Source organism: Python bivittatus, unplaced genomic scaffold, assembly GCF_059951505.1.
Source record: "Python bivittatus isolate LINGU-HERP-01145 unplaced genomic scaffold, Pbiv_v1 ctg000220_np1212, whole genome shotgun sequence".
In the NCBI taxonomy this organism is placed as follows: domain Eukaryota; kingdom Metazoa; phylum Chordata; class Lepidosauria; order Squamata; family Pythonidae; genus Python; species Python bivittatus.
Genome location: NW_028277048.1, coordinates 11966252 through 11979123, shown reverse-complemented (window position 1 = coordinate 11979123; position 12872 = coordinate 11966252). Strand labels below are relative to the sequence as shown.

The 12872-nt window shown below is 43.0% G+C and overlaps 2 protein-coding genes across 3 annotated transcripts in view; one reads left to right on the top strand and one right to left on the bottom strand.

Moving 5' to 3' along the window:
- Nucleotides 1-12872, top strand: part of LOC103048895 (LIM homeobox transcription factor 1-alpha-like) — a 64581-nt gene that overhangs the window by 45102 nt on the left and 6607 nt on the right. The window contains exons 2-3 of the mRNA XM_088138484.1: nucleotides 8557-8789; nucleotides 10557-10714. Coding sequence (XP_087994610.1) covers nucleotides 8557-8789; nucleotides 10557-10714 — 391 coding nt within the window. The remainder of the gene's footprint in view (nucleotides 1-8556; nucleotides 8790-10556; nucleotides 10715-12872) is intronic.
- CHCHD5 (coiled-coil-helix-coiled-coil-helix domain containing 5) overlaps nucleotides 6075-12872 on the bottom strand; it is a 31737-nt gene continuing 24939 nt past the window's right edge. Inside the window, exon 4 of one of the 2 annotated variants that reach the window (XM_025171873.2) lies at nucleotides 6075-10881. The gene's annotated coding sequence lies outside the window, so the exon portion shown is untranslated. The remainder of the gene's footprint in view (nucleotides 10882-12872) is intronic. The other variant, XR_015795658.1, reaches the window with a different exon arrangement.

Below are 12872 nucleotides of genomic sequence, written 5' to 3'. Positions count from 1 at the left end.
GAGAAAAACCATATAAATGTATGGAATGTGGAAAGAGTTTCAGGTTGTGTAGAGAGTTTACTTTGCATAAAAGGATACACACAGGGCAGAAACCATATAAATGCTGGGAAGGTAGAAAGCATTTCAAACAGAGCAGTCAACTCCCTTCTCTTAAAAGGATCTACATTAAGGGAAAAAAACCCATATAAATGTATAGCGCATGGAATGATTTTAGAATTGGAATACATCGGTCTCAGTTATGCTGTATTGTGGTACGTTTTGTGTATTTTGTTATTGGCACTCTTGTTGTTATATTTTTAACCTATGTAAGCCACCCAGAGTTGCTATTTGCAACTTGGGTGACCATATAAATCATTTTAATAATAATAATAATAACAACAGCAGCAGGAACAGCAGCAATAATATCTCATAATTTCCCAGGATCATTGTTTACTGTAATTTAATTTACTGTAACTATTCATTCCATCCCAGGCTAGACTGGGAAGTTGAAGAAGGACCAGCAAACTGCATTGCCAAGAAAATTATATGGTTTTATCCAGAAAGTCATCAGAAGTTGAGCTCAACTTGGAGACTTGGCTGTATCCTGCTTTCATTCTCTGGAAGCTGGTGGTGAAAAGACAGGGCTGCTTTAAGGAGCTGCCAAGATGCAATATGGGAAGATCTGTTTGCACTCTGAAGCACCATTTTCCCTTTAATTCCCAAGCTTGTACATCCTTAAACACATAGCATTTCCCAGTTTAATTTTATCCTAGAAAGAATCCTTTGAGGTAGGTGAGGCTGAGTTAGGATGATTGGCCCAAAGTGCACTATGTGATTTAACTGATGTGACTAGATTTCCCAGGGGTTTAACCACTTCAGCATACTGCCTCCTTTTTCTTTTTCTTTCTTTCTTTCTTTCTTTCTTTCTTTCTTTCTTTCTTTCTTTCTTTCTTTCTCTTTCTTTCTCTCTGTCTGTCTGTCTGTCTGTCTGTCTGTCTTGGAGGGGAATAGCACTATTTCACTTTGCTGTTCTAAAAATGTTATAGAAACTTCAAAATCAAATCCTTCTTCCTCTCCTGTGGCAAAAGAAACTGAGTTGGAGTTGTTCTGGAACAATTAACACTCCTTGCCCAAATCCAACAGCAAGCAATAAAAGGAGCAGCAGCCATAAGAGGAAAACTATGAATCACATGTCTACAAATTCTTCAATGGGAGTGACCTGGGAGTAAATCAGAGGACTTGGGGAACATGGAATGGCCTTGCTGGATAATCCAATGGAAACTCTTGCGGATCCCTTGTTGTAATGCCACTTCCAGTAATGATGGAAAAGCTGTGTTTCAGCAGCCCACAAAGTCTTAGCTGAGGGTAGCCTAAAATGACAGCTGTTCCATCTTACAGCTAACACACAGGCTCCCCAAGTTATCGTGTCTGTCAATCCGGCCCCAATAATATACCAGTTTTCAATCCACTGGTGGCTAACTGAGCGGCCGCCAGTTCCCATAGCAACCTAAACAATATTACCCAGGCTTAAACGGATTCGGACGATATTAAAAAAGCAGCCTCTTTAGGAATTCCTGGAGCTGAGAATTTTAATTTTGTGTAATGCGAGCTGACACTGTGTTTATGAGACACTCGCTGGCTGTTTTCTTCAATTAGTGCAAAGAGGAGCGGATTTGTTTTTGAGGCTTAAGGGGGAAAGCGTTATTGAGTTATGGATAGAGGCAGGTCACCCTGTCGCTGCCATCAATCCCCTAAGATGTAAATTCAGGGGAGATTTCTAGTGAATGCTGAGGTTTTTTAGGCCCACAAAGATAACTACAGTACCTCATTCTCACAACGGGGAGAATAAGCCATGGGCAGGCTGACTTCTGAGCAAGCTTTGATTGTGAACTGAGACAAATAACTTCCCCAAAGATGGGGCTGGTTTCTTAAGGAGTAAGATACGCATAAATGACCCCCCCAACCCCCAAAGCCAGTAAGCCTCATTCAGCAGTCAAGGACGTGAAGTGTCCAAGCCTTCCACCTCCCTCCCCATCCAGAGGACGGACAGTAACAGTCCGATTTTCACAGAGTGGACATTCTGGCCGCCTATCTCTGGGGAAAAGGGACACTGGCTCAATTAGTAGGTGGGCTGTTAAGCAGGTGGCAGCAAAGCATTGAACCTTTCTCTTTCTGTCTGCTGTGATCTGGGAATCACCTGGCTATTTGCAGCCCAGGTATGATTGCTGCCTGACTGGGCGTTGAATAAAGCCTCCCTCCTTGGCAGGCCAATGGGACTGAAGTGTGGGAGAGAGAGAAAGAGATGCAGGCCATGCCCAAGTGGATCACTTTGAAGTTCTGCAAAGCCAGGAGTCTTTTAAATCTATCCAGTTTCTATCCTGCTCCAATCTGCCCAGTTAGAGCTAAAATACGTTTTATGTGGACATGTATGAAAATGAACCTTGGTGTGAAGGGTAGGGGCTTATGTTCTGGTAAGAAGCAGAGATCTCAGGTTTTAAAAAAAATGTCTACGCAGACAAGTCTTGGGACCTAAAGCTTTCTCTGCTGCCTGCTATTTCTGTGTTACAAAGTGCCTTACCAAATTCTACAGATGCACGCCCATGCAGCCAAGCAGAGACTGTGTGTGTGTGTGTGTGTTTCTGTGTACACGTGCAAGCTGCACGCACAGCAAATAGGCAGAGAAGGGAAGCAAACTACCTGAACTCGTTCTCTCTCTCTCGTTCTTGACTTTGTAAAGCTTCCCAAAACACATACAGTCAAGAAGAAAATGCATTGATTTTGAAGCTGCCAGAGAAGTAGCAATGTGTTTAATCCTTTGCTTTCCTTTCTTCCCTCTCTCTCTCCCCAGTTCTTGTTCTAGACTCTGCTAGTTCTCTTTCTAAAATGATCTCTTTCTAAAATGGTGACATTTAAAAAAAACAACGCATATTTGCATGTCTCATACAATTTTTTCCTGGCTATACGTTGGGAACATTTCCATAGTCAATAGCTGCAGGGAGAGATGGTCCAAGACTTTTGTATGGTACAGAATGGGATGAAATCTGCCTGCAAAACTATGGGCTATGAAAGTGGCACCAAAGAGTTTTTTGCATCTTACTGCAGCCATCTAGTGGTCATTTGGATTTTGCAGTTCAGGTGCAGTAAATTATATTAGTCTCTCTCTCTCCCCCTCTCTCTCTGTGTCTTTGTCACTGTTGCCTTCTGGTGACTACCTGGTCAAGTCCCTGCAGTTTTCTTGGCAAGATTTCCAAAGGGGTTTGCCCTTGCCTCCTTCCCAGGGCTGAGAGAGAGGGACTGGCCCAACGTCACCCAGTTGGTTTTGAGCCTAAGGTGGGACTAGAACTCAGGGTCTCCCTGTTTCTAGCTTGGTGCCTTAACCACAACACCAAGCTGACTCTCATAACTGTATTTAAATCTTATCAGTTGTATGTTTTTGGCAAATTTGTTCTAGCTGTTGTTTAACTTTTTACATTTTTTTTATTTACACAGGCTTTGTTTTTTGTTATTTTAACTTGTGAGCTGCCCAGAGTCACACATGGGAGATGGGCAGCTATAGAAATTGAATTAAATAAATAAATGAGAACAATATTTATGTCTGAATAATGCTTGGCATATTCTTCCCTTGGCTCCATTTCTACAGTTGATCCCATTTCCCTATCCTCACCCCAGTCATGCTAGGCCTACCGGATTTGGGCTGCCGAACTCCAGACAAATGGTTGTATGATGTACATGGTCCCAAAGAATTAAAGAAAGTTGTAAGTGGATTTTTATAGTCCAGATCTGGTAGCCCTAATTATGCTCAGATATGGGAAGCAACCCTAGCTTAAGAGGTAGACAGAGAACTCTATACGCTTTACTTGTACCTTTGTTACTGTTAATGTTAAACTTTCTGATTTGGAAGGCATATCTAGGTTTAACTTAATCATCTCAAGCAGTGTTCTCCAGCCTGTTCCCCTCCATGCATGTTGGACTACAATTCCCAGAATTCCTCAGCCAATATGAATGCTAGTTGCAACTTCTAAAAATTGTAGTTCAACACATGTGTAGGGCACCAAACTGAGAATAGCAGAAAACAGGTATAATCCATGGATGGATGTGATGAGAAGATAATGTGATGGTAAAATGATCTATACCTCTTCAAATAATGCATAGGGAATTATCTTATGAAATGCTACTTTGCACCAACAATTCCTTGAAAATAATAATAATAAAAAAAAACAGCATAGCAGAAAAAATGTTCTGTTTCAACTGATTCCCTCCTGTACTAGGTGTTTACGTTCCAAAAATGGACATTCACTCCTTACTTGCAGTCAGAGGTTGAGGTCCTTCTATCCTGAACCGTTTCCTCACCTCATCTAATTGGAAGAAATAACTGGTTATGGATGCGAGCCTAACGAGAAAATGTTGATCAAACAAATTCCCATGAGTAAGGAAAACAATGTCTTGTTAGAAGCAGTCTGCTATACAGTCTTAATTTCTTGGAATAGTATGCTTACTAACATGCCTTCTTGCAGTGCAAGTCATGAACATTTAATGTGCACAAAGGCACTGTAATCATTCTTCACATTTATCCCTCAAAAGACACTTCCTAATGCGCTTATAAAGACTATCTCTGTTATGCCCACCAAAGAAAGTGGGTCAAATAGTTCCAGTGTCTTATACATTTTTGGTCTTAGTCTGAAAAGGCTAAACCAGGTGCAGCGGGTGTCAAAGATGTGCCATAATCTCAGATTTCTTAAAAAGGTTTCCAGTTTGGAGCAATTCACTCTTCTTTCAAGTCAATTGATGCAGAGCTGGATGTCAATTAGCTCAGAGGCCAAAAGTGATAGGCTTCACAGACAGGTACACTGACGTTAGCTTTGCCTACCAAAATAAAATATACTATACTTAAGTCACTGAATATTGTAGGTATTGGTTGAAAGATAAGAGATGGTGATTTGTTTTGTTTTGTTTTTCCTGCAAGAGTTTCTCAGCTATCAGGAGCCAGGATGACTTTATCTGAACCTGGCAAAGTGGAATTTCATCAATAGTATCTCTAAGGTGCACAGCCCACACGTATTTTCCCAGTCGTTCCTCAGGCCCCGCTATCAGCCACGTTCTGTTCAGCAATGGGTGAATCCATGGCACTCCAAATGTCACTGAACTACAGTTCCCAGCATTCTTTTCATATTGGCTGATGCTGCTGTTAGTTCCAGTTCAGCCACATCTGAAGGACCACATGTTCCACCCATCAGTTTAATGTTTTCATCTTCGCCAATAACCTTGATGGGGAAGGCAGTTGGCAGATGCCCAGGAGATATGGATAGAAAAACAGGAGACTAGCTTAGACACAGAAATAAATCTCTGAAGCTGAGCCTGGAAGTTGGTACCAACTTCAAAGAACTTCTCTGCCACTAAAACACTGTGATTATTGTCTGGACAATATATTTTTGGACAAATTTTGTCTTCGCTGTTGCATCCAAAGTTCACTGCAAAGGAATGCTTACATGTTTGTACTTCTTTTCTACAGCTTTTTTACAGCTACCCATTCTTCAGAGCTGAAACATATCCCTAAGCAATCTTCTGTGTTGTCCTCCAAACACTTTTGTAAACTTTTGGTAGTTTGTATTTGCCAGATCTATGCAGGACTCCAGTTCCAAAGAGCAAAGGGTGATTTAGAGTGTGTGTGGACACACATATTACATTTGTTGGCCCATTCGTAAGTCACATTCATCTAATCTAGGAATAGATGCCGTTTTTTAAAGGAGTTGCTGACAAGTGTTACATGGGCTCCATGATCAGAAACACCTTTTCTATTCTGAATCCATACATATGACCTCCAGGAATTCACCAACAGCAGAGCACTCAACATTCAATAGCAACTGCAATAGAGGGTAGTATCTATCTGCCACCTCTGGCAACTTACAAACTGATATTTGCCAATATCTGACAAGTTACATGCAATAGGAGTGACAATCTGAGGAACAAATTTGACTGTAATCCTAAGAGTATATAGTCCACTTTATATCCAGCTTTACTTATTTGTGATTAAAATATTTGTACTGCGTTATTTTTTTTAAAAAAATCTTAAAACGGTTTGTAATTAAATTCAGTTAAAACTATTTACAACAGCATGGATTAAAACACTGTGTAAAACATACAAAATAAAATAAGCAGTAAAATAATCAAAATAATAACAGAGTAAGAGCAGAAAAAAAAAAAACATTCAAAATGTTAGCGCAGCATTTCCCCTGTGAAAACAGTAGGATGCTGAAGTCAGTTTTTGAAATAAAATATGAGATCAAAATCCAAGTTTCAAAGACTAAAAATTCACCCACTTTCTCTTTTCCACCAAAAGTTAATTTCAGCTCCATCTCCATTTGCATGTACTATATTTCTATTTTGCTTTTCCTCCCAGGTGCTCAGGGAAGGACATGCGGTTTTCTCTCCCCTCCCCACGTTGTTCTCAGAATAACTCAGGCAGAGAAATGGTCTGTGATCCTCTCGCGAGTGTTCTGGCTGCGTGGGAATTTGAACCCAGATCACCCTGGCCATGCTGTCTTTCCAAATGTGCTGTTTAATTTGCTCTCGGCTGTTTCCATTGGCCTGTCTGCCCGCCTCACACCTACGTGCCTCCTCCTTTCTCGGCCGCAATAAATCCAAGAAAGAAAAACGAGCGGGCATCTCGCCTCTCTTGCCGTCAGAACAGCCCCGGCCTATTCAAGCAGAAGTGCAAATCCAAGCGGAGAGGTATTAGGAAGGGATGAACCCGCCCTGATAAATCCTCTCCATCCCGCGCTCAGCGAGAGTTTGCTAGGAGGATTAACCCACGTCTTGTTCTCAATCCCGGTTTATGAGTTTCCCCGCTGGCTGGGAGGATCCTGTGTGTTTAAACAACGGGCTAATTAATCCTCATTTTATTACTTTCTCTTGTCAAGTGGCTAAAGAGAAGCTGTCAGCTCGGTGAGCCGCCCCACTCGCGTTTGTTTAGCTCCCAAATTACTTCATCAGAACCATCTGCTGCGAACGTCTTGGCTGGAGTTATTGATTTCTCTATTCAAATGCCTTGCTATGCCAGGAGGCGAAGACATTAAAGAAAATTTTAGGGTCACGGATCCAGGGTAGTGCTGTTTGTTATTATGATAGGGGAAGAATGCCTGTCAATCTGGCCGGTGATGCTACAGACAGAATCGGTTTGCAAACCTCTTGGAATTAGAGAAGCAGGCAAACCAAGCGGTTCCTCAGGAATCCTCTGATGCCAAAACTGAGAAAAATGTCAGGAGGAAGGACTATGACACAGTCCGGGAAACACTCCGGAGAGGCACATTTTATCATTATGGATATCTGCTTTGTTTTTCCAAAGTGGCACGCAGTACTTCTTCATGTCCAATATTGCTTTAATTTTACTTTTTAAAAACATGTATATCCCATCTGATACGAAACAAATGATTGAAATGGCAGTGTTTCTGCAACTGCTTACAACGGTTTAAACACCTTTTAGTTGCACAAAAAGGTAAGCCCTGATTATTAAAAGAGCAAGTTTCAGCATCACCCTTATTGTTATTGCTGTTTCTACTGTTCAGACATAAATCTTTAGATGATTTAGTTCAAGCATAAATCTTTAGATGGCATTCTTTTCTGGCTGCAAAAGAAGGGAACACATTTCAACTGGAGTAATTTTACAGTAATTCTTGACTCCGAGTGATTGCAAGGAGATGTTCCAGGCACTTTTCTTGGTGACAGGACGGAAGTCGATTGCTGCTGCGTTCTTCCAGCCTGTTTTTCATCTTCCCGTTGTGGCCTACAGCCCTCGTGCTTCTTGGTGGTCTCTCATCCAAGCACTAGGAACCAGGTCCAATCTTCCTACGTTTTTCAAGATCCGCCATAGTAGACTAGAGGCTGCCACATAGCTGGACGTGTGCATTTTTAAAAAGCAAATGAATTACAGTACCGATGAGAGGATGGTTCCTTAAAATTGTTCTCCTTTATAAGTTTGCCCAGTTCACTGACTTAAGGCTAAAATATTAAGTCACCTTTCCTAGGAGTATGCGGCCTCAAATATTTCACATACCTACTAACAACAATCCTTATGCTCTTTATATTACAGTATGATCTGAATCATATAAACCAACTGGGATAGTAGAGGCTAATACTTTTGCTGTATTAATAGAACTGAATCATGGGATGAACTGATGGGATTGAACTCAACAGTGGAATGAACTGAACCGAACTGTGGAGTGCAAGGGAGAAGGGTCCCTTTCCCCCTCTCAATCTGTCAGTCAAAGTAGAACGTGCAATTGCACTAGGATTGTGACATGACATTTCAACCTTTTGCCACCAAATGGGAGATCATGTGCCTCCTATGGGCTGTAGGTTGCCTATCTACGTAATAGGGCCCACTGGCAAATCAGATGGAAAGTAAATTGGAAAAATAAGCTTTCATTTCAGGGCAGCTGATGTATCAACACAGGCATGGAGACAAGAAGTCTACAAATAGGCAGAGGGGAGCGGGACATAACAACTTCAGTCTCTTCATCAGCTTGATGCCTTATCATCTTAATTACTTTGCCCCAATTCTGCCCCCCCCCTTTCTGTCAGGCTGTTCCAGACCAAATGCAGCGGCTGCCTCAAAGCTGTGGCTCCTTCTGAATTCATCATGCGGGTGCTAGAGAACGTCTACCATGTCCACTGCTTCTCCTGCTGTGAGTGTGAGCGGCGGCTGCAGCGTGGGGATGAGTTTGTCCTGAAGGAAGGGCAGCTGCTGTGCCGCAGCGACTATGAGAAGGAGAGGGAGATGCTCAGTGCCATCAGCCCTGCGCCCACTGAGTCAGGTGAGAGAGGAGAGGGTTCCGCTCAGCAGAGTTTAAACAATGACCTTGAGCCTGTGCAGAGAGTGCCTTTTCACCATTCTACGTCTCATAGCCTGTTCCCAAGCATCTGAGGCCACTGAAACACACACAACACAAACACACAATGAATAACTAATCCTCTTCACCTGGCTCCTTATTTCCAATCAAGAAACCTTAAGTACAATCCAGAATACACAGCATCACAGGAGAAAGTCCCTATTGATGTCATGAGTTTCGCTTCCAAAGAGGCAAAATGCTAAGGTTCACTGTGCCTGAATTCCTATTTCAGTGATGTGCACAGATTGAAGATTTCCACTTTCTTTCCTTGAATTCTGTCTCCCCAGTTATAAGGGAGGGCAGTTTAAAATACAGCTGGACAGAGCTCCTACATCCTGCAGGAGTGGAAGGTTGTAAGAAGTGAAAAATGCTGGAAGGCTGTAAGAAGTGAAAAATGCTGCATATGCCAAAGTTTCTGTTCCTACACAATCATGAGAAGGACAGATCTGTACCTCCTTTCCCCATACATCTTTCTCCAGTTGCCATGGATACAACTGTCATCATCCAGATTCCGGGGATGTTAAGATCCAAAGCATCTAAGTGCCACCATGCTTCAGAACATCTGAATCTGGGCCTAGCAAAGTTGTGGTTGGGCACCTGCTAAGCCCTACATCTGTTCAGAGTACCCACTACTGACCCAAGCCAATCTCTCATTTCTGATTGGGGAAAGAGCCTAGAATCAGTGGAGCAGTTCTGCTTCTCCCCAGTCTGAAGCTCCAATCAGAGAAGAGCACAGAAAGTTGCTATAATGGACTGGGGCCAGTGGGAGGGAGGGAGAACACATGAAATTCATGTGTGAGGGCTTGCAAAACCCTGCGTCTAATCTTAAACTGTGCATCCTAGTAACTAATTGGAATGAAACAATCTGAAGCATGCATGTTAAAAATCCTTTAGACTCACACACCATTAGTAAACATACAAATCTTCATTCCAATAGAAGAGGAGGTTCTATTCTTCCATTCTCATGTGGAGGAAGTTGTAAGAGAAGTGGAATGCACAGGAAGAATATTTAGTTTATTTCTTGGCTTTGTCTTTGTTCTTTAACAATGGGGGGTGGGGGGTGGGGGTGGGAGGGAGGGGACTTTGGAGTGCTTGGCCAAGAGGTTTTCCTTGAATCTGTTTCTGGAGTAGGTCTGTCTCCTCCTTGTATCTGTCCCCACTGCCCTCTCTTTTTGGGCCTAATTTATGTAAGTATTGAAGCAAAAGTTAGCTTTTGTCACTTGTTCACGTGTTCATGTCGGCAAGGACAGCAAGGAGGAGGAAAAGCAGCAGCAACAGAAGATCCCAGAATTGACCCTTAGCCTTCTTCGGGGTGTATGGCCCTTGGCACATACCAAACCACGCCAGCTCCTGATGCTGGGCTGCATAGATGTGCGATTGATGAAGTTCTTGTCCCTCACAACTTTTTACATTTTTTAAACTTCAGTTGGGGAAAATCATCCTCTCAATTTTTGCATTCAAGACTATCAGTTTTGTGGCAGGACCAGGCCTGATTTTAAAAAACCAAGATGAATGCCTACCTATTATATACTATCTAGCAGGATCTGCCTCGAGAAGTGTAGTTTGGCACATCCATTCAGGAAAGGCAGGTGGTTTGGTGAATGGAAGGATGACTAACCATACTGGGAGCCTGATGTTTCTAGGGAAATTTCCAGCCAGGGAATCCTTCATAATCCATGTTTTCTTTCATAGTGAAGAGTGAAGATGAGGATGGGAGCCACCCACATGGCAAAGGAGGAGAGGAAGGCAAGGATCACAAGCGCTCCAAACGCCCACGCACCATCCTCACCACGCAGCAGCGGCGGGCATTCAAGGCCTCCTTTGAAGTCTCCTCAAAGCCCTGCCGGAAGGTCGAGTATCACTTGATTGCTTCCTTCTTTCTTTAAAGGGACACTGAATGCAGGGATGGGCGACCGGCACCCCTGCAAACGTCAGCACCCTAATTTTGAAGCCACTGTGCAGATCGTCAGTTCCAATCTTTCATAATGACTAGCAGCGCCTTCTCTGTAGTCTGTTGCTTGGGAGGAAGAGAGAACAGGATGTTAGGGAGAGTAGTTCACCTATACTTTAGGCTTTACTCGCAAAGTGCAGATGACCACTAGATGTTAGGAAAGAGATGTAGGAAACATGAATATGTTGTTGCCATCCAGGGGTCTTCTAGCCCAGATCTGGTTGTCCTAGTCTCTGGCCCCACCTACTCTTGCGTCAGCCCCACCCACCCACGCACCCACCATGCAGTCCCAACAGTTACACCAGAGGGAATGTGGTTCTCAAGAGAAAAAAGATTTTCCACCACTACATTAATCACCACCACGTGTTACTTTGCAGACTCAGAGCAGGTCTGTATTGTACCTCTTTTAGCCATTCTTTGGCCTGCAGAGCAATCATTTTTGGAGGTGGTGTGAGTCATGGGAAGTGAGGAGGAGGAAGGAGGAAGCAGGGAGATACCATCCTAACTGCTGCTTTTCACCTGATGCTCATCTCCCCACTTTACTAGCTACACGCAGCTGCCAAAAAGCCACCTGACACCATCATTCGGTTTGTGAAATCTTCCAGCACACTGAGCTAGCAATGTGTCAAATTGCTCTATCAAAAGTGGGGGGGGGGGCACTTGTGGTCTATGGGGTTACAGGGCAGCTCATCCCTTTGGGGAGACCGAAGTTGATTGGCAGGGAAAATAATAAAAAATATACTTTCAAATCTCTCTGCTCCCAACTCCAAAGTGGCAAACTCGGAGAACTTCTTTCTTACTGGTTCTGTCCCTAGAAATACTCTTTGCCTGTGGGTGGGGAGCTATTATATTCTGTCTCTCATTCTCTTAGAGGACCAGCTGAACTGCAAACAGTTCAAACCTGATTTAACAATAACATGGTATGAAGAAACAATATGATCTATAACATGTTTCTCTCTGAAAGAGGACATCAAGAGTACCTTCTGAAATCCACCAGTGTGTCTATTTTCTTTTTCATAGGCCAGCTACCTCCTTTCAATTCCTCTCCCTTTTCTTTGTAACCCTGTCCACTTATTGCTCCCTTCCTAAATTCTTTTAGTTCCTGCGATTTTAAGAGAGTGTCCAGTTTAACCTTTACCCTTTACTTGCTTTAGTAGAATGAAAACAATCTACCACTTCATCCATCTTCCCATAACTCCCCTGCATACCCCAGTGAGACCACCACATTCTGTTTTCCTTTCCTCCGCTTGTCTTAGGGCATCTATTTTACTTAACCCAATGACAAACTGCCAAAAAGGGGTGATGAGTTTTAGTTCTTCCACCTCAATAATATTATGGAATATCCCACCATCTCCTTTGTAACAGCCAGACGTTAATACTTCAGCTGTTGGAGGCAAAAAACCTGCCTGCTCCTGTCTTCAGTACTGCCTAGGTTCTAGGTCTCTCTTTCCTTGGAAGAAACCCTTGTGCAAGCCCATACAGAAATGTGCTAGATTTCTGATAATACACTGAAAGATATCATATTTATTTTATTTGTTTTATTTATTATTTCAATGTGGAGGCCACCCGACTGGGCAGCTGACAGATAAAAAAAATGAAAAGAAAACAAAATTTATCAAGAAGAAAAAGAAGACAGGTGTCCAGGAACCCAAAATCCCCCAAAGCCAAGCAGCCAATAACCAACCAAAGGGGCTTGACCCATATCCTAGGCCAGGGCCTGGGAAAACAACCAAGTCTTAAGCAGTTTGCAAAAAGTTGGAAGGGTAGGAGCAGTACGAATGTCCAGAGAGATATTGTTCCACAGGAGAGGATCCATCACTGAGAAGGCACACTTCCTAAGGCCTATAAGATGACACTGCTTAATCAATGGGCCCCGGAGCATGCCAACTCTAGCTGACCTGACTGAACAGGTGGAAACATATGGAGGCAGGTGGTCCTATAAGTAACCAGGCTCTATGCCATGCAGGGCTTTATAGGTGATAACCAGCACCTTGAATTGCACCCAGAAGCCAACTGGCAACCAGTGGAGCTTGTGAAGCAATGGGAACATGTGCACA